Here is a 21,684-nt window from a genome sequence, read left to right as displayed (position 1 = left end):
GTATGTGCACACTAAAACCATCTGGCTTCCTCCTGCCCGCAGACCCCTGTGATATGCTGCTGCAGAACAGGCAGAGTGCACAGGAGTCAGCCTGCGGAGGTTAGCGTTAGTGTCTAAACAGTTACAACACTTCTCATATATGCTGGACACATGCGTTCATTTCCCACTCTTCCAGGACTGCTGGTCGTGCTGCAACACACCAGTCTAATGAGCAAAGCACGAAAATCCAGCAAGACGGTTAAGAACAAATCAAAAAGAAGAAAAACCAAAAAAGAAACATGAGTAATCAAAGTGAAATGTGGCCCCAGCTCAAAGTAAAACACAAAGAGCACGGCATTCCCAGGGGCAAATCCCAGAGCAGCCGTTTGGCTGCCAGCTTGGATTGCGGAGTCTTCTAGGGCTGGGGGATTCAGCCGTTGTTGCCTCTGAGGATACCAACGTGGTCTGCAAAGGCTCTGTGTTGCAATGCAGAGAATGCCTTTGTCTAGTAAATCAGTGATAGGAAAGCAGCGATTCCTGAGCACGACACAGGGGGCCTAGCAGCTGACTGCATGGTTTCAGTCATAAGTCATGGGCATAATATTGCCTCTCTTCTTCCTTCCTCCCTTGCTTGGCTCTCCCCTTCTCCTGCCTCCCCTCAGACATTTAAAAGGCTCCTCATGTATTAGTTACAGAAAATAAAAAAATGCAACTTTAGGAAATTCCTGTGCCTTGTCAGCACCAGAGATTTGCTCAATTTCTCCTCTAAGACCCGAGTCATCAGTGTGGCTGCCAGAATACAGATTCCCACTGTACTTAAGTAAAGCTGTTTGCCTGAGTTTGCATGGCATGATTTGCCGTGGTGCTGTTAGCCTTGGCTTCATGCAGGAGGAAACAACGTCTGTGGAAGAGGCAGCTTTGAGGGGGCTCAGATACATGAGCCCTATGAGAGCCTGCGCTGCTGCAGCTGCTCTGTGTGGGCAGCTTTGGAGATAAAAAGAAGCTGTAGATTAATCTCTTCCTAAAGGCAGCCAATGTCTTACTCCACCGCCAGCCTAAACCACCAGCTCAGCACGTGAACATCGGACCAAAAAAACAAATGGGCTCCAGTAAGTTGTGGTCGCCGAACAAGTTCCTGTGCATCAGCAAAGCTATTGTAGCTGTTCACACGAGCATGCCTCATTGTGCCGGCAGTGAGGTGCTGTGACCCAGCTTCAGCCTCAGTGAATGGGGAGCAGGCTAGTGTGCTTCATCTTGCAGTCAGGGTGAGCCCAGAAAAAGCCTGGGTGGTGAAGACAACTCAAGCGATAGGCAGGAATTTGTCACACTGCCCTATTGCCTGAGCCTTTTGGCCAGGAAAAGAAAATACAGCGTGACAGACAGAGCTTGTCTAGATCCCAACAGCCCTTCTTCTCCCTGCTTCCCAATCTACTCTGTGGCAAAATTAATTCAGAAGAATTCTCCCCCAGTGCTTCTTTAATTACTGATGTTATTATTTGTATTGTGATAGCCTCCATGGGTCCTTGCCACAGCCTGGCTACTCTTGTGCCAGCAGAATGCACACCACAAAGGTTTCGGAGACTATCAAGCACACACAGTAGAAACGAGAAACCTTGGTTGGCAATTAGAGCCCTATCTTGGTAAGCACTACCCACACACATCGGCTAAGGAATAATGCAGCTCTCACATGGTTTATAGCTTTATTAAAATATGCTGGAACGGAGCTGCCCTTGGAAGAAAGCAAAAGAGAGACTAGTTCCCTCCTCAAAGAAAGAGAGCTGCCTGCAGTGAAGAGGGCAGTAAGGCCCACAGGCAGCATTCCTCAAAGGATGGGTGGCTCCTGAATTAAGTGGATTCTTACAGACATTGTGAAATATTCATACCTTGAGGGAAGATTAGTTTTCTTTTTTGACAGTCATAACATATGCTCTTCCCTAAACATGTTCATGAAAAGAGGAGCGGCTCTTTATTTGCTGACATTGGCTGTGTCCTTGTCTCTTGCCTTTTATTTAGATTGCAAGTTCTTTACAGCAGAGACCATCTTTCATCCTCTTTGCATGGTGTCACATGTAAGGGGATATTGTCCATGACTAAGGCGGGAGGGTAATACAAATAACAACATTTCATGGCTAGGGGCATACAGAGGTTATCACTACTACAAACTGCAAACAAAACTGCAGTTAAAGCTCTGACAAGCTCAGATGAGCTCTAGCATATCTTACTATGATGGTTTGAGATGCAACTGCAGAGCTCAAGAGCAATCCTCCTTTAACAGTAAGTGGTCACACTGAGGGTGGCAAAAGACTGCCCCCCCTGAGCCAAAGCTCCTAGAAGTTACTGACCCAAATTTCAGAAGAAATCGAATACTTGTCTCAAACTCAGTACATCTTTAAAGAAGTGCTGGTAGAATTGGGATGAACCTCCATCCATCTCAAGCTAGCTGAGAAAACAATTCAGCCAAATGTGACCTAGAGGAAGCTGCATTTGCTAAATCCAGATGTGTCCCCGAAGAAGGTAAAACCAGGACTGAGCAAAGGCAAAAGTGGGAACTAAAATGACTCCTTACTCCTAAAGGGGGAAAGTGCTCCGGCACTCTCACGCACCGCGGAAGGAAGAGAGTATAATTGAAACCAGGGCAGTACTAACATGAGAGTCAAGAGGCCAGCGGCTGAGCAGAAGGGCATCAGGCAAGAAACCAAGCAATAAGAGCTGACTGGGGAGGTGGAGACGGCCAGAGCAGCATCACTGCTCCAACCAGCTGCTGAGTCCAGCGGGCAGGGAATCTCCTTTTGCTTTCTCATCTCTCCAGAAGAGTAAAACCATGTTATCTGGTTTCTTTGTAAATTATCAAGCCACCCCACAGTTCTAGTAAAACTCAACAAAAATGAATGGGGAGGGGAGGGGTTGTGCATCATGGAAATCAAAGAGTAAGAACTGCTTGTTGTTAACAGAAGCCAAAAGCTGTTTAGGGGTTCTTAGGACAGACAGGAGAGGACACATCCCCCAAAAGATGGTTCATTTGCCTGTTCTACCTTAAAACAGCACAACCTTTCAAACCCCTGGCAAGCCATATTAACTAGGCCATAATCCTTCCCCCTCAGGCCTCACAAAACCCAATAAAGTCGTTATTGCCAAAAGGGTGCACTACGCACAGATGTGTTCAGCTATTAATGGGTTTTGCAACTATTTTCTGTCTAGTAAGATAAATGATGAACAGAATGAGCATGCCCTTGGGTTTGACCAGAACGCTGTTGAAAAGAGAAGAGGAAAAAAGCTTTCTGCAAAGACAGAAAGAAGGTGGTGATCAGGTGCCGGGAAGAATCCTAAAGCAGTGATCTTCCTGCGCAAGCCTGCAGATTTCCAGTACTGATAAGAATCACACGTCTGAACTGCTTCACTCAGCCATGTAGTACAAGCACTGAGATTGTACCTTGATGGTCTCTGGATACAAGCTGGATGCTGAAGTCATGACAAAGAGTGGTATCTCCGATACACTGCTCTAACTGGAAAAAAACCCAACAGACTCGCTGTCGCGCATGCTGAAGTTTGTATGCCCCCTTCTATGCCCTTTTTTCAGTTTTATCAGTTTTTCTGAAAACTCATTAACTTCCCCTGGCCACAGTAATGCTTGTTGCTTAATTGCTACTTGTGATGAAACCAGGCCGTGGAGATCATGGCGGATTTGTTACCTCCCTAGGTCAAAACTTTACTACTGTGGTTTTCAAGACTGGGCAGGACTAACTAACACTGGTGGCAACTCCTCTAGGACACCATTTAAGCAGCCTTGGCTGCTGTAGACCTCTATTCTAATAACATCCATTAAACTGAGCTGACTTCCTACAATATTGCTGCCTTGCAGAACAAAGAGAAACAAATCTAAAGAATTAGAAAAAAATATGCTACATTGAAGAAATATACCCAGGGCTTCAGGACTGCCCTTGAGTGACACTCACAACTCATGGGCTTTTCCAGTCGTGCTCTCCTTTTCCATATGGAGGCTGGCAGGGGAGGCTGCCTCCACAAGGGAAACAACCAAACTGTTGATTCTCCAGTGCCTCGTTTCCCATGCAGCTTTTGCACTGCTGGAAAGGGCCAGTGGAAACTGCTATTAAATTTAGCTTCTATGGCTTCATATTTGCCTTGTACAAGTATCAGTGCCCACAGAAAGTGTGAGGCGAAGCAGAGGGAAAGCACTGCTCAATGAACAAATGCAAACAAAATGCAGAAATCAAGAATGGACTTTGCCCGCAAGTGCTCCCTTCCTGAAATTGTTGCAAGTGAAATGAATTTAGAGCAAAGAACACCATAAAACATACATCAGCGATGCAGTTTTTAACTTTGTGGTATCACTAAGAAAAATGATGAGCCACTTCATCAGAGGGCTTCCACGGGCCTCTGTTTCTGCACTTTGTGGGTGCCGGGTACAATGCTTGCACAGAAATCCTTGCAGCTGGACTTCACCTGGAGGCTCTGGCCAGCTGTAGGAAATAAACTGCAGGATTGAGAGCACTTACACTTGTAATATTATTTGTACCATCTCTTTCAGTTCAGAACATGTTATTATTAGAGGCTATTTTGTGGGCCCTCTTCCATGTTAGTCCCTTAAGACAGGCTTCACTGCAATTATGTTTTTTTCCTATTTGGCTTTCATTTAGGAAAACTGAAAATCACTAAGAGGAGAATTACTGCCAACACTGACCTTTATTTTCACCCAAAGACACAAATCAACTAGGTGCGACACACACTTTCCCTTTTTCCGTCTTTTCTTTCTTCTACCCAATAAATATTTTAAGGTAATGAACATCAGCTCAGCACTGAGCCTGTAAAGAAACACACATGGGAGAGGAATTAGTCACAATGCTAATAGTTCAACATCATAGCAGTAGAAACATATAAATATATTCAAAGGTTTCATTTTACAGTATTTGAAGTGCAACAAGTCATTTACCAACCAAAAATGTTAGAAACCACCATCTGACAGACTGGAGACCACCATCAGCAGTATTTCAAAGCAACGCCAGGTCCACAGGGAGCAATTTAACATCATTCTGGAGGGAACTTGCTGGCATAAAAATAAGGCAGCACACAAAGTGGCTTGGTATTTTAAATTCTTAAAAATAGTAGTTGACAGTATTGTTATGAAAACAAATGGAAGATGGAAGGGGCTGGGAAGAGAAGGCTGGGAGAGGGGAAACAACCCACAAGGCCAGCTGGTCTCTTGTGAAAATATCGACTGAATTGCAGCGTTTTGGAATTGCTGATAACACTGTAAACAAAAAAGGTAACTGTTTAAAAAAAGGTGACTGTGTGCATAATCCAGGGCTTTTCATAACTCCCTCATTAGCTGACAGATTCTTGAATAAGCATTCTTTTTTTCTCTCCCCCCCCCCCCCCCCCCCCCCCCCCCCCATTTTTTCACCAAACCGAGTAAAACTATTTGGCCAAACACCAAGCTGTACTGACTACTAGCGCTCATCTCCAGGCCTGTGCATAGGTCACTACTTCAGCTAGGGATGTAATTTTTCGGGACTGTCATAAGCTACAGCACAGGAACGATTCTATCGCCTTAAAAACATCTTTTTCTCAGGTGGGGATAGGTCTGTGGGCATGATGCTAGGTCCTGCAGGGAAGACCGGGTCTTTAGCCCCTCCAGTTGCAGCGCAACAGCTGAAGTAGTTGGGTGCGATGAGTCACACCAATGCAAGACAGCAGCACTGCCTCCGGCGGGAGCTTCTGTGAGTGACAGCAAGTCAGGCTTGCTGGAGAGATGCAGAGCTCAACAGAAAGTGCTCATCTCAGACCCTTCTTCTCTGAGGATAAGGCACACGTTAAAAGCAGCCACAAAGCATGATGTCGAACTGACAGGGACTTCAGCAGGGAGGTGGTTCCTAGTTGCCCCTACTCTTCCCACTCCAAATATTTAAAAATGCGATAATAAAGAGCATCCACCTTAATAAGAAAAATCATGTGAACATCCCTGGCTTGCTGACACAGCAGAACAGTTCAGCAACAAGCAGCTGTACTGACTCGCATGTGAAGCTGACCTCGCACTGGCTGTTCAGCCAAGCCAGCTCTCCAAATTCAATGCATCTGAGGAATCGGTGAAATTCAGTTTTGTGTAACAGGAAAAAAGACATTTGAGAAGATCAGGTTTGTGACATTTTCATACAGACATGGTTCCTGGTTTTCACATCACCTCTTAAAACCACACACACGCAGTAAGGAGACATTTATTCCATTATTTCTGTTTTCAAATTTTTGGTACAAAGTTTATTTTCAGAAGTTCCCACATGATCCTTTCTTCTACCAGCGCCTTTTAGGATTTTTCTATCTCTGATTTATTTTCTTTATCTGTTGAAGCAAAAGCAATAATTGCTACAGAAAGCAATAATGGCAATATTACAAATATTTTACAGCAGCATCCGTTCGTCTCTTTGCCTCAAAAAAATAACAAAAATAAATCCAAAGACAAGATCCATACTGCCACAAAGGCTTAGGTTTGTAATATCCAGAAGTATGCTGCGTTCCCATACATGAGTTGTACAAGTCCAGCACAACTTTCCAAGTTTGTGCAGAGCCTGATAAATAAGACACAGAAATATCAGTTATGTTATACTGTTTCTAAGAACTTTTACTCTGTAAAATGTTTGGTCACTCAAAGCTATAAGCTTAATCACATATCAAAGAACACAGGCAATAAAGCCCATCTTACTAGAACATATAGTATTAGGCCAAACAAAATATAAGAGGACAAAATCTAGTGGTCACTGAAGCCCCTTCAAAAAAGGTCTAAAACAGAATGTTTCCATCATGTATCAGAATAAAAATGTACTGTATTAAAATTTGATTTTTTTTTTTTTTTTTTTTTTACAAGCTGTCTTTTAATCAGTCTTCTATTTACAGTGCAGAACTTCTGCCAACTGCAGTAGTTTAACTTTGGCACAACACTAAGTTCCAATCCTTTTGAGTATTCAAGTCCTGTGTGTGTCCAAAAATTTTCTTGGTTTCACGAAAGATTAGGCCCATTCACAGTTAACCAGTTATCTTGAACTTTTTCAAGAATTGCTTCCCCTTCACCACATTGGGCAGCTACAAAGGAAAGACACTGTAAGCTATTGCATCATTCAAAAGAAACTCTTCATTCTAAACAGTGACGGTACTGTTGCTTCCTTTAACATCACATACACCAGACAGATCACACAGACAGCTACATATTGGACACCTTCTAAAAACCTTGCTGGTCGTTAGTGAATCGTCTTCCTCATACTTCAAATACATAACAATGCATTAACTTAATTTCATTTCACATGTCAAACAGGACACTTAAATATATTGCAATATATTATAGAAAATTGCAAAGCGCCATCATTTCTGTAAACGAGATCGACACCTGTTAACTCTCCTGTGCACATGAAGAGCAGTACCTAGTGCCACATTTTCTATACAACATAAAGCCTTCCCTGGTAGGGCAACTCATTTTAGTGCATTTCTGTACAGACTGTAAGCATACATGCAGATAGCCAACTATGCGAAATTGGAAACACTTTTGTAAGCTGGAACTGGAGGCGGGGGGAAGATTTCGAAATCACAATGGAGCTCTTGTGGTTGATTGTTTCGTATCACAGATGAAGACTTGAATCTTCTGTCATTCTAGCAGATTCTTTAGGGAAAGTTTCATGATAGGTATCTAGTATTGAATAAGCATAAGGAAATACTTTCATCAACTGGGACACAAATATTATGTATCTTAACACATTCTAAGTTATGCATGGTCCAATGTTCATATAGTAACCTTATCTCTAAAATACTTGAGAAACGCCAAATCATTTTTATGCCACAGTATTATAACCAAGGATCAGTTGCTTTATCCACCCCTGTAGTGCTACCTGCTCTAGAATAAAAGAAAAAAAGGCAAAAAAGGCAAAAACGAAACAAAAAAGGCCTCACACTTCCCAACAAGCATCAAGTTGGAAGCAGAGGTAAGTACCATTGCTAACCACAACACAAATATCAGTGCTGCAATCCAGCCAGCACGCTCCCAGGCGAAGATCCATCTTGCCTGATTTCAGATGTCTGTAGTGTCAGCGTCTGCCTGCAAGCCATGTGTAACAGTCAATGGAGTTTAGGGTGCAGTTCGTCTGACCAACTCCGGCACATAGGATGAGCAGGCTTCCATTCGTTAGGTATACTAACTAGCTACAGTGTCCCGCTCAAACGCAGACATTAACATGCAATCAGAAAAATCTCACCTTAATTCATGAAAAGTGCTACAGGATCCTCAGTTACCACTCTACATTTTACAATGTTGTGTAAGTCGTTTTTGCAATGACTATCCATGGAAAAAGTGCAGATGCTCTTCACTGCAGGAGGAGAAAAACCCCCAAAAGCTCAGACCATTAAACTTGAAAATACTGGCTGCAACCCACCTGTGCTTCAAAATCTCCCTTTTTGAAAGTGGGAAAACAATATAGAAAATTGAGCTATTGAGTGTGTGTAAGTAGCTGTTGAGGGATTTTTCACTTTCTCTTACAACTTTCATTTTAAAATCTTTTCTTACGGGATTTTAATACATCAACGACCTCAAGTAACTTGACCCATTAAGTTTGTGTCATGCTACTTGATAAATCTACTTATCCTAGGGTATCACAAGCTTGATGGAGAATACAGGTGTAACCCAGCACTGTTCAGTGCAGGGAACCGAGCCCTCTACTAGCCCTTCCCACCTCTAATTAACATGATCATCCCAGGCATTATGAACAACTCTTAACAGTTTTACTGCTCTCTGATCGTTGATACTATCTTTTCATTACTACTGAATGTAGGCAAAATTATTTTCCAAGAAAAAAATAAATTAAATCAAAGAAAGTAGCTATATTTCATTGCACTCTACTTTTGTGCATTCAGGTTAGGGCAGGGATATTTAATATTACAGAAGCTGAAAGATTATCTTCTCTCCTTGGGAGATATGAATATAGACAGATACGGGACTCAGGTGGAGGATGCAAACTGATACTGTCATATTTACAGAAGCAAATACTGACATCCAGCCTGAATACACAGTACTCCATTAAGTGCAAAAGGGAAAATGCTCCCTACCTTAAACTACAGCTTGGTTACTCAGCAGCCAGAGACTAGTTGTTAGAGTTACTGCTGCGCTCTCATTTCAGAGGAAAACGGAGGAGGAATAGAGTGTCTGCATCTTTGGGCTTTCTGGCCTACAGGGACTGCATAAGGCCATGAATCACTTTGTATGGGCTCCAGAAATGCTTTCTCTGCTCTGTAGAGGAGAAGTGAGTGCATTTGCCTGCCTCAAGAGTTCCTTGGTGAGCAGGAAGAAAATAGGCTTTTGCCCAAAGTCAGCAAATCACGCATCATAAAAATTATATGTCATGCACGAACATTGCAAGAGTTTCCTTCCCAATAATCAAAGTCACAGCCAGACACTATATTGCATATAATATCATGAAAAAAACAGTTTTTAAAATGGTACTGGACAAGGCTAAAAAAGGAAATGGCCTCGTTTACTATAGTGTATTAGAGATAATCCACTAAATTCTAATCATGAGGTACTAGATATCTTTCCTCTCCTCTGCTTTCAAAAGAAAGCAGAGATTTCTAAGTGCTAAAAATGCAATACTTTACTTGTTTTGTCAGAACAGCAAGAGTAAAACTTGGTTTGCTTATCAACTTTTAGGTAAGTGAATTCTGCAGGGCAAGCAAAGTCAAGAGCCTTCAAGCTTCTGCATTTTCACTTCTTTCCACTTCTTACAAGCCAACACTCTGTTAGTTCATTCAAACCTCCAGGGAGGAATAGGTCTGACTTTCTTTTTACAACAAACACTAGCCTTGGGGTCACTGAGAGGTTGATACTGGGAAGACAGCATTGTGTGCTCTTTCACTGTACTCAGAAGCAAGAGCAAAACATGTCATGAAGCAGCACGATATAGTAATGGTGGATGCCTCACCCGGTTGTGACACCACTTGCTTTCTTTTAGCCCTTCTCTTTCTCCATTCTGGCACAGAATTATCTTTATTCTCTCTTTAGCTGAATTCCAGAGACAGCAGTAACTAACATCATCAGATCAGGCACTCCTGGCAGAAACAGCAGATGAAGAGGAAAGCTCTACCTTAGCTCTAAAGGAGCTGGTGCTCACAGCTGAATTCTGAAACAGTGCTCCCAACAAAGACTGAGAACAAATCAGCTACCTAAAGGTAAGATCTGAGCAAGATCAAAGAGCTTTTTCATCTCACTGTCAGTGACAATCACCGAAGCCTGGCTCATAACTAGCTCACACCTAAGAGGTGAAGCTCCACAGAAATACAGAAAACATACCACAGGCTCATCTACACACAGTTCTTCACTGAGCAGGGAAATCAACAAAACCTCACATGGACACTCACCCCAGGGTACACATACTTTCTTGCCCCTTCCCTCCCCACTGTCAACATAGCTCAGTCCAGTGGCTTCCAAAACACCCTGCAGGTGTGCATAAGCTACAAGAAGTAGCCAGGCTGCAACAGCACACTGCTGGTGAGCACAGCAATGCTCAGAGTCATCATAAATGAAGACACTTGCTGATATGCCTAAGTTCAGGAAGTTTCCTGTATGTAACTGGTAGAATGAAAAGGTGTTGTATCCTCTCCACCCACCAGGAGATTTCTGTTTCTCTCAGGTGACTATATAGCATGCCTTGGGCACCTAGGTAAGGAGCAGCAGCCTAAGGTTGGCCGAAATGAATCTGGGCTAAACCACTGTTACCAGTAGCTCTAAGTTCCCCCCAGCCACAACCACTATTCACAGATAAAACAGACCAGCACGCTGACAGCTCTTTCCAATGCTTCTCCTGTCAGTCCTGATGCCGGAGGCCTCCAGAAGGAGTTTCCCTCTCTCCCAGTATGCAGTGCAAATATACACTTGCTGTAAACATGAAATAAACTGGTAATTAATGGACTCTGTTCAAACAGAAGTAACAGACAGATTATGAGCAATAATGAATGCATATAACTGCTGTCTTCAGGCTGAACCCACCCAGATTTTTCTCATCCTTGGCACAACTGAAAGGCTTAAAACATGCATATAGCCCAAAGGAAATATGGGTACTCTGCACCTCTCATTAGCTGACCCACAGCACGTGGTTTAATTTTAATTTTATATTCTGCAATGAGACGATGTTCCTCAGTGGACTGTAAATACAATTATAACCAGTGGAATACATGGAACTGTAGTATTTACAACAACTGAAAATCTGGCCCAGTAGACATCAGCCACCGTCTCTGACCATTTTACTGAAAGAAGATGTCCAATCCATCTATATTTAGTCTGATAAACAATGTATTTCCTCTTCCTGTGTTTTTCAGACCAGATGTGCTAAGGCCTACCATTGTAGCTGAGCGTTATTTAACAGAACACTGCCAAAATGGAAAATTTCCCAGTTTAATCATATAATTAACTTGAATCTTTATTTTTTCCCATCTTTTAAAGAAGGTCTGATTTAATGCTAACCTAAATGCAGTCTCTGCTAACAAAAAATGGAGATGTTTATTTGAACAGGTTGCTTGGGTGAGGTATTTTTCGTTTTGTTTTGTTTAAAAGAAAATTAATTCTGGGTCAACCTTAAGGATTAAGGCAACTCCAGATTTTGCTTGCTAGAGGCATATTCCCAAGGATTTTAAGAATTTGCTTTAATATTTTTGGAAACTTAAAAATAGCATCTCTTTCCCTACTAGCTTTGTCCTTTCCCACTCAGCAAGCACTGATTTTTGACCCTGTATTCCCAGCGGAGCTTGAAGCTAACACGAGTCTTTGTTGTATCTGCTGGCATCTACAACAGCCTCATCCATACCATTACCGGCCAAACAGAAGACCTCCCAACCACATGTAACACTCAATGCTGAAAAGGCCAGATCCTGATCTCTCTTACACCACCGCACATCCAGAGTCATAAGCGCTCCAGTGAAATACACTGACAACACAGTGTTGCTTTTCCCCCCACCCCAAAGTTAAACCGAGGGATTCTTGGCTAGTCTTCTCTAGCACCACTGGCCACTTTGTGCCTCACCGATTTGAGTCTTGGAAGCCAGGAAAGAGTTTTGTCATCAAATCCGTGTCACACACAAAAAGCCATTGCCTTTTTCTTTCCAGCAATCTCAAACAGTCAGAAGAGCTCACCCTAGTAAACGGCTTTCACACAGAACATCCTCCTGCAACTCAGGCAGCCTGTTCAATCTGGGAGCAGAAGCGCAGCTACAAGTGTCCAGAGAGGAAGGTGAGTTGACAGTATTTTTTGTCAGACATTATTCCCTTTCTTGCTTTCACCTGGGTTTCACCCACAATCTGGTATGGAAAACAGATCTAACATGGACTCCTCTGCTTCAGAAAATCATGACTAAAAGGACTTTCTTGGTCTTTTGACAGTTATCACAGTGAGGAAGAAAGAGTAATTCCAGATTAGGTTCTTGGAAACGTGGAAACATTAGGACACGTTTTCTCTACACTAATCTGTCTCTCATTGGTCATCAGATGCAGAAGCCTAGGACACATTTTCTCTACACTACTCTGTCTCTCATTGGTCATCAGATGCAGAAGCCTAGGACACATTTTCTCTACACTACTCTGTCTCTCATTGGTCTTCAGATGCAGAAGCCTACAGAGAAGATGCTGACAGATGTGCAAAAGGAGATTGCTAGTATCCTTTCCGTTAGTGCCAATGTAAAAGCAGACAATGCTGGTGACAGCAGCACTGATTCATCATCATCTTTTCACACCTAAATATAAAGTAGCTTACCCCTAAAAAAATGCAGACTGACAGTAGCAAGAACACAAACTACTCTTCCTCAGAGTACCAGTTCTCTAGGATGCCAGACATCTGCCTAAACTAACTTCTGTGAATTTGGCCCATTGTTTTTAAGTTGCTAATTCAAACTCAGTAGAGTTCAATGTCTTGAGACTAAATGGCTTTTTTTTTTTTTTTCCTGTTTTAAAGACACTTACTCAAGATGTAGATGTTTTGTAACAGATTAAACTACTTCTGGAGTTCACTTCAGGTAGATCAAACGACCTCTGAAAATAAGTGCATTCACCCAGCAGTCCTAAGAACAATTAGCATAGTGGCAAGCTCAATCTGTTAGGATGAATTTAGGTTAAACTTGTGCACAAATCATTCAACTGGGCTATTGCTGAAGAACAATTAAACACTAGCGTGTTTATCATTCCTAAGCATCTAAAAGCCATATAATTTTTTTTTTTTTTGAGAATTAAACATCATGTCATTGCTACAGCTTACTTGAAAATCTTTCTTACTAGCACCTGAAGACGCTTTTCGTCTCTGTATCTGTGTATTCTTACAAAACCCTAAGCAACTCTGAACAACTTTTAAGCAGTTTCCACTTCATGTTTACCTTAAAATTCAGTGTAAGATTTCAAGAAATTATTCTTTTTAGCTAGAAATATACATACTTTTCTTACCATTTCCAACAAAGGAAAGAATGCTCAAGCTAGAAACAAATGTTACGATTAACTGCATCAAGTCTGTCAGGCATTTAAATTAAACTGATGTAGGATACACTGATTAAATGTAACGAAAAGCATCTTCTAGCATTAGACTCATTCAGTTAGCTCATAATTATCAACAAGGAACATTTCAGCACAAGTTCTGTAAACCCAAAACACTCTGAAGACACGCAAAAGGTGCCAATATCACCTTATTTTCTTAAACCAAGCAATCCTCACCCCTAGGTTCATTGATTCCTTTGTCACACTTTTCCCCTTCTCTTTTGTTTTCAACTCTTTCCTTAAGAAATAAACCCAGGCCTTGAAACCTTTCAGGTGAAGCGATGTTTGCAAAAAGAGGTTTTTGTATTTTCCTCCTTCATGAGCAGGCAATGTTCTCCTACATCAACAGAAAAATGTGTCTGGTTTTTTTGGAATTAAACAACATAAGGCAATTAAATATTGAGAAGCAGTCATGTGAATGATGAACATGAACCTTCCCATCGGTCATGTGGAAGAGGAGGAGCCGAACTGGATCTGATTTATAACCCCATGTCCTAGGCTAGGCCTGAGGATGTCCATCTCTTGTAGCAAGGAAGCAAATAGTTGTTGCCTGCACAGGTAGCACCTTGCCCATGTTCTTTTAGGTGGAAGGAAGATCTAAGCAGGTGCTTGCTAAACTGAAGGCCACAAAAAATCACTTGGCTCTTCACCATAACATCAAACCTAATTAATAGGTTTTTGGCCCCCAAATCCCAAATTGCACGTCAATCTGATTTTGAAAGTTTACGCTTAACATGTCGGGGGGGTTCCCAAGTATCACTATCATCCGTTTCTTCCTCATCTTCCTGATCTTCCAGCATTTCGTCTTCCTCCTCATTCTCATCAAACAGCTCTATTCCAAGTTCTAATCTTCTTTGCCTTTCTGCAAACCACTCTCTGACCTGCTCATATCCCATGTGAGATTTGGCTACTAGTTCATCGAGGTCTTGCTCATTAAGGAATTTGTGCTTCATATAGTAGTCCTTCAGGATTGCTGTTCCAGTTTTGAATTTTATGACAGACACACCTCTGTCCCAGCAATTTAACCTCTTGCTTCCCCGAGGCCTCCCCCGAGGCCTCCCTCTCCCCCTCCCTTTTGGTCTTCCTCTCCCTCTCTTTCTTGCAAAGCCTTGGCCGTTCAGACTGTTTGCATTGGCGCTCTGGTAATAATAATACCATTTCAATCCACCATTTTTCCAGGCATAGCGAGTATCTCCAAACCAGCTCACAATTTCTGATCTTGGGAGCCCAGTTTCTTCTGCTAGCTTGTTGTATTCTTGTGGAGATGGCCACTGAGTACGGACAAAGGAACTTTTAAGCATGTGCAACTGCTCTGGTGATTTTTTGCCTATTTTGCTTGAAGTAGAACACCCTGATTTTGCTCCTGCTGCTCCATCTCCCACAGATGTTTCTCCAGCCTCTTCTTTTGAGCTGCCAACATTGCTCTCATTCAAGTCAGCTCTCTCTTCCTTTGAGACATTTGATTTTCTTCTTTCTGTAAACCAGGCATCAATCTCTCTCCTGGTCAGTTTGGTTTGGGCTCTTAACCTATTCATCTCTTCATCAGTAAGGACAGGGTTATTAAGAAAACTTGCTTGGAGGACTTGCAGCTGTTCAGCAGTCTTCTCTTTGAATTTCTGCGGGGTGAAATCAGGAAAAGCGCTCCACGATGACTTGCTCTGTGGAGTGACTCCCGTTGGAGACTCATTCATTTCATCGCTTGAATCAATAACAATGGTGGCACACGAATCACTGTTGAGATGAATCCCATGATTATTCTTTGAGTTTCTCTGATTGTAGCGTGTATCGCTGAACCATTTTTTGATCTCTCCTTTAGTCAGGCCTGTTATTTTCATAAGTCTAACAATTTCTGAATCTTGAGGAAACTGATTTTTAAGGTAGCTGACTTTCAATTCTGCCAGCTGTTCCTTAGTTTTTTTTGCTCGGATGCCGAAGGAGTCAGGATTCATCAGCGTGGATTCATTTTTGATAGGCTGAGGGGCTGGAACAGCAGCTACTTGTTTGGTTTCTGCAATAGGCTGAGCAGTGTGAATCTGACTCTTCTGTAACTGTGTTTGGTTTGGGACTCCCGCTACAGTCAAAGCTATTGGGGCTGTTACTGGTAACGTATTTGCACCTGCAACTTGAGTGAGAACAAGCCCTGGTTGACCAACTATTTGGCATGTCTGTAAAATTGAAGGTAAACCATTGCTAGCGGCGGAAATGTGTGCTGGAATAACAGTAATTGTCTGTGGCACAGTATGCACTGTGCCATTAAATTGTTTCCTCCTTGCTTCCTCCACTTCCTCCGGCGTCCAACTCACACCGTGTTTCAGACGCTGCGCAGAAAACCATATTTTAATCTGTTCCTCTGTGTACTTAGCTTGAGTGGAAAGAACAGTGATTTCCGACATGGTTGGATATGGGAATTTGTTGTAGGTGTTAAGCAAAAGAGGATTGTTATCCAAAGCAGTGTTATAGGCTGGAATGCTATTTACAGGTATTAGGACTTTTGGAATCAGGTTTGAGTTCTGTGGAGCTGTAACAGCTGTTATAACCTGTGCCACTCCAGGCTGAAGAACTGGTGCTGGAGTCACTACTGCACTAGCCACATCTGCTGCACTGCAAACAACTGAATGGCTTGCTTTTGACTCAGAAACTGCTGGTGGTGGGTTTTCTACTACTTCTTCAGAGTTTGGCTCATTTTCAGTTCCCTTTTCTTCACCAGGAATGTCATCAACTACATTGTGGAAAACAGCGATACGTTTACTCTCGGTTTTGTTTTTCATCATTTTCATAATAGGAGTTTTGCTAATTGAGATCCCCGATGAGGAGACCTCAGAGGAGTCGGCCTGTTCAGCATTTTCTTCTCTAACAAAACTCCCATCAAAAGTGAGATCATTTACTGTTTGTTCAAAGATTGTCTGATTATTACGTTTCACCATGGTCAATTTAAAATTCTCCTCTCCAGGGTGGTACTTCAAATTATGTTCTGAGAGCGCATCGTATCTTTTGGTAAGAAAATTGCATTCTACACAAACATAGGATGAATTTAATACTACATTGGGATGTTCTGAATCTACATGAAAAGTAAACATATTGAGATCTGGAGTTTGAAAAGTACAGTATTTACACTCATAACCACCTTCTACTTTACTTGTATTTTTCTGATTGTCTGAATCCACATACTCATGAACATCCTCATCACTTGTTACGCTCTCTGCTGTAGGATTATCTGCTGGCGTGAGTATAGGTGGTCCTTCCTCCAAGTCTGATACCATTTCTAGATCCGGATCCTGCTCGTTGGCTAAGACCATGCACGGTGTTGTTGATTTTCGTTTACTTGCCATGCCTGTTATGTGAAAATGATACTGACTGGTCAGATACAGACTTAGCTTCAAGCTCTTCTTGATTAGTAATAATGGCTTTCGGTACTTCAAGTCAGTTCTTGTAAAGTCTCAACATTTATCCCATTAGCAGCTTTTCTTTTGTAGTGCAATCAGATTAAAAATAGATAGTTGAGGATGAAATGTTGAGACACACTGTTTTAAAGTCCACATCCACCACCTGTAGCAAAGAAGAGACAGGGGAATTAGTTCAATTTAAAGAGTAACTTCTATTCTGCTACATATTTTGGCTTAAGGTAATTCAGTCCTTTGGGTTTCAATCTGCCACTGCCATCCCCTGAAACCAGCAGACCCATTCTAAACAGAGTTACTCGAAGATAGGTTAAGAAAGGCAAAATCCAATCCACTTATTACAGGCTGAAATTTGTTTTAGTTTGTGTCAATGCACTAAAAGGCATAAAACACAGGATGGTGTAAACCAGGTAATTTTCTGTTTCCCTTTCTTCAGAAGCCGTTTTCTTTGCACAATGCTAGGTCAGTTGTCCTACATAATTTTTGCATTCTTGCGTTTGGACTGCTTTGCCTGTGGTATGACAATTTCTCTCGACTGCCTTGTGAGCTCAAGTCCTTCCTATCACAAACTTGACCCCAGTATGACATCTCCACTACTGACTCCGTCATGTCTTTCATGTCAGAGGTTGTGAAGGGTCCCAAAAAAGGCAGGGTTAGAGTCTTTTTCTATTGCATTATATATGCAAGCATGAGCATGTGCAGGGCCTTTCTCCCAAGTCTGAAAACAGGCAAAACAATGCCTTTTTAAGGCACTTTGACAGACAAAAGATGACTATCCTTTCTTCCTAGCTCCCCAAATGTCATTCTCCAATTGAAGACCAATCCCAAACCAATAAAAGTTGATTGCTAGCACATGGCAATTAACTAAAATCTGTTTTCATGCCTCTATGCATTAACAGGGACATGATTGATTGTGTGAACTGTACCAGAGAAAAAAAAACATTAGACTGATATAGCAAGCAGAAGCCAAACAAAATTAGGTATTTTCTGTTTAGAACTCCTTTGTCCATTTCTAAGAAAAACAAAAGTACCACCAAATAAATTTAAGGCCTACGGAAATTCAGAGAATAAATAAAATCTTAAATAGCATAGACTGGAGTGAATTTTATCCCACAGGGACCACAACTAGTCTGTTGGAAATGATGCACAAACTTCTGCAGAGGGTTATAAACTCCGTAATAGTTTTCTTCTTGAAATAAAATCAGTCACTGATTTCCCATACCAGAAATCCCAGAGGTACATGAATTTTTAGACAGTGGAATATCATCTACTTCCCAAAGTGGGGGCATGCTCAAGTTCAAGGAGAATACTCAGTAGCTGTTTCCAAAGGTTTAGAAAGGGAACAGCATGTAACAGGTTAAAAACAGAAGGCCAGCTTTGTTCATGACAAAGTCTTAAAGGAAAAAGAACAGTGTAAAAGGAAGAAAGGCAGTTACAAGATAATGGGAAGGGGAAAAGAAATACCACTTTTCACCCTATGGTAAGATGGTTCTTTCTTTTTGATTATGGGAAGGCAGAGGCTGTGGGTAAGAAGGAAGATAAATAATTCTTAGCTTCACATTTTTTCTTTAGGCAAAAGACAGAAGTGTTCATCCATAGCTGCCACTCATCGCTGCTCCATAAGCTCCGTTTTTGAAACTGTGTGCCTTACCTCACTTTTCCATAAAAATCCTCCCCAAATGCTTTTAACAGTCACACTCTGCACTACTTCTGTGCTTACAACCAAAGTGCACAGCCTGATGTGATAGGCTTTTTATGCCAAGGATACAGTTACATGGCATTAAAGACACTGACAATGCTCAATAAATCGTGGGTAATCATCATTCTGGGATGACAATTATTTAATAGTACTGAAGTTGAAAGATACCCTTCTTCCACAAGTTAATGCTGGCAGTCTGTAAAACTGCACAGAAGTGTAAAAGATACTTATTTTAATGTATATACAATGTATTGCAGACCATCTCATTTATCTTTGCAGTGAGAGAACCATGAAGCAAAGCTAAATGGATCTGTTTGTCTCCGGGTCCTGAGGGACAAGAGGTAGACCATTATTAAGCGTACTGCTTCTCTATGGGGCTAGAGGGCTCTTGACAAAAGACAGACAACTGCCAAGACTCAATGTTGAGCAATGCTCTTGGGGAAGAGCTGGGTGGTATTACCTAATCTTTCTGCGATCTTGACTAAAATTTCAAAAATGCCAGAAATGCCCATTTTCAAAAGCTACTTAACAGCTAGTTTTGCTGACTGAAGTTGCAGTTTGGAAAGTGACTGCAGTACTCTGCAGTACCTCATCCCTAGCACAGCACATAGGATCTATATGCAGGGCAGCCTGACTGAGCGTAAGGGCTTGCTGGGGGTCCTGCTCTGAGATGGCAGAGAGCACAAGTGAAAGCAACATTTGACCTGACATGCAGTATTGAAGCATGCTTGAAAGAAGACTGGAGATAATAAATAAAATGGGAAACCTGTCCAACAAATCTGTGTTTTTCTCCAGTGCCCTCATTTACCCAATAGTGTTCACAGTGCCTGTAAGCCTACAGGTCCACGTGCAATTGCATCACTTGCAGCCTTTTAGCTAAATCTCTGTATCACATCTCTGTTTGCTGTGGTTCAGTTTCGCTCAGGGCGCACAGGCAGATTATCCTATCCCTCCACTGTTTACCAACAGAGCAACAGATTTCTTTGATGCAAGCAGGTCTCAGAAAAAGAAAGCTGCATCTATGCTCTTCTGACTATGCTATGTAAGATGTGTTGTTTTTTTTAAAGGATGTTGTGGTTTCAAAACTCTTTCTAATTCAGGGCTATGAAGAGCTACACCAGCATTCACTAAAATCTCAACAAAGCAAGATGCTTGCAACCCTTCCCAGCCTTCTTTCCTCCACAGACTTTACAGAAACCTCCGTTCTCTTCTCTTTGGTGCTAATGGGATTATTCCATCTGTAGCACCCTACCTGACACGTTCTCTCTGTTTACCAGGAGATTACAAAAACTCACACTCAAGTAGTTTATCAAACCAATTATGCATCACCCTTGTACTTCAGTTCCTCTGAAACACCTCTCCTGTACTGCTCACAAGAACAGCATGCGGGACCTTGCTATGTATCTTGACTTCAGTAAGGTTTGCAACATCCTGTTCCAGTAGGCCAATTACTGCAGCAAAAAATGAAATGAGATTGGCTTGACATAGTCTGGTTTTGACAAATCCACCATTTTAAGAACCTTGTTACAATTCTCTAGGTTCTTACAGACTGATTTTTAGTAAATTCTTCTTGTATTGTCCCGGCAATGAAGATCTGTTAACCAATCTGTGATTTCCTACATGTTCTCCTCCACTGCTCATGCCTCTCCCTCATTTAAGACTAGGTACTATGCTTGCCTGTCTCAAGTCCTCTGAGACCTCCTCCCATCCTCCACGAATTCCTGAAGATCATCACTAATATTTCAGAGATTGCTTTGGCTTGTCCCTTAGATACTTTACCATCAAATACATGAGTTAATATTGTTTAAGATTTTCTATTTTTATCTGGACTGTATTATATCCCTCACTGTTAATATTGACATTATATTGTGCAATTGGTTTTGTAATGAAATATTCCAGGTGTTTGCTTTATGTCAAAAGCAGCATTTTTCAATGAAAGAATCTGGACAGAAAATTTCAATTAGTTGCACTCTTAATCTCCCAAGACATTCATCACTGCAATCTCCTTCTGTAATTTTACCTCAGATTTTCTTACAACTGACATTCCTAGCAAAACCAGCCCATGTAACAGACATTTTTCCAGGAACAAAAAAGTATGCCTGCACTTACTTTTTATGAAGGTCCAGGATCTTATATTTTATCTTTGGGCAGGCAATTGCTCAGGACACTGCTCTTCAGAAACAGACCATAAACAGTTGATAATCCCAATTCATTAGTAATTATATTAAGACAGATTTATTCTCTGGAGTGGAATTCAGCATTTAAAGTTGTCTCTATAGCAGATTTGGATAAAGATTTATATAAATATTTTCTAAATGCAGGCAGAAACCTTCTGCCCCTTTGATCATAGTTTGAGAAGGAAAAGACAAAGGGTTTACAACAGAAGACACACGTAAAAGAATCTGTTTCCAGCACAAATTTTTTACCCACCTCTTCCTTCCCTCCCCCAAACAGGAGTAGCTGATGCAGCAAGAAAATAAATGAGTTTACAGAAAGTGTTCACTGTGTGTTCAAGTTGTATGCTTTATGAAAAGGCATTTCTCCCTGCTTGCTGTATGACACTTCCATCCAGCATGCAGGAAAAGCGTGCCAACAAAAAATCCAAAGCCAACTAATGTGATTTTAAGAATATGCACAAGCAGGGTGGCTCAGGACAAGATGAAGCAATAGACACTGCTCCCAACTTTTAAAATCACCTAGATTACAAATTGCCTACCATCTCTCTCAACACAGAAAACGTCATTTTGTCTTCTCCTTATAGCATCTGATTAATCCATGACAATATGCAATTGTTGATCCTTTGTTTAGCTTCCTTCTAACTATGATCATTTATTCAGAGTAGAGGTATCCATGTCAAAAACTATTCTGCACAGAGCTCAGTGTAGGCTAATCTGCTCTGATCTGTGGTGCCTCTCAGTGAGGAGGGTGAAGGACTTTGTTTTATAGTGCCATTTTCTTCAGTTGTTCATTATCTGCAAAGTTCAGAGGGCATTACTGCTTGTGACTCCAAAATAAAGCCACATCTCTATCTAAACCCTGCAATATTCACATTTGAT

The 21,684-nt window shown here is 41.6% G+C and overlaps 1 protein-coding gene across 6 annotated transcripts in view; it reads right to left on the bottom strand.

The window, feature by feature from the left end:
* Positions 1–6,220: 6,220 nt before the first annotated feature.
* ZHX1 (zinc fingers and homeoboxes 1) overlaps positions 6,221–21,684 on the bottom strand; it is a 29,170-nt gene continuing 13,706 nt past the window's right edge. For 3 of the 6 annotated variants that reach the window (XM_030012797.2, XM_030012798.2, XM_030012799.2), the window contains exons 3-4: positions 13,709–17,077; positions 6,221–7,666 (exon numbers count right to left, since the gene is read on the bottom strand). In XM_030012797.2, the coding sequence (XP_029868657.1) occupies positions 14,236–16,860 (2,625 nt within the window). In that variant the 5' untranslated portion in view covers positions 16,861–17,077 and the 3' untranslated portion in view covers positions 6,221–7,666; positions 13,709–14,235. Of the gene's footprint in view, positions 7,667–13,708; positions 17,078–19,880; positions 20,080–20,737; positions 20,801–21,684 lie in introns of those variants that run through there. The other 3 variants (XM_030012801.2, XM_030012802.2, XM_030012800.2) reach the window with 3 other exon arrangements.

The sequence above is a fragment of the Aquila chrysaetos genome, chromosome 4 (genome assembly GCF_900496995.4).
Source record: "Aquila chrysaetos chrysaetos chromosome 4, bAquChr1.4, whole genome shotgun sequence".
Taxonomy (NCBI): Eukaryota; Metazoa; Chordata; class Aves; order Accipitriformes; family Accipitridae; genus Aquila; species Aquila chrysaetos.
Note: the sequence above shows the minus strand (reverse complement) of the source record. Positions and strands in the feature narration are given on the sequence as shown.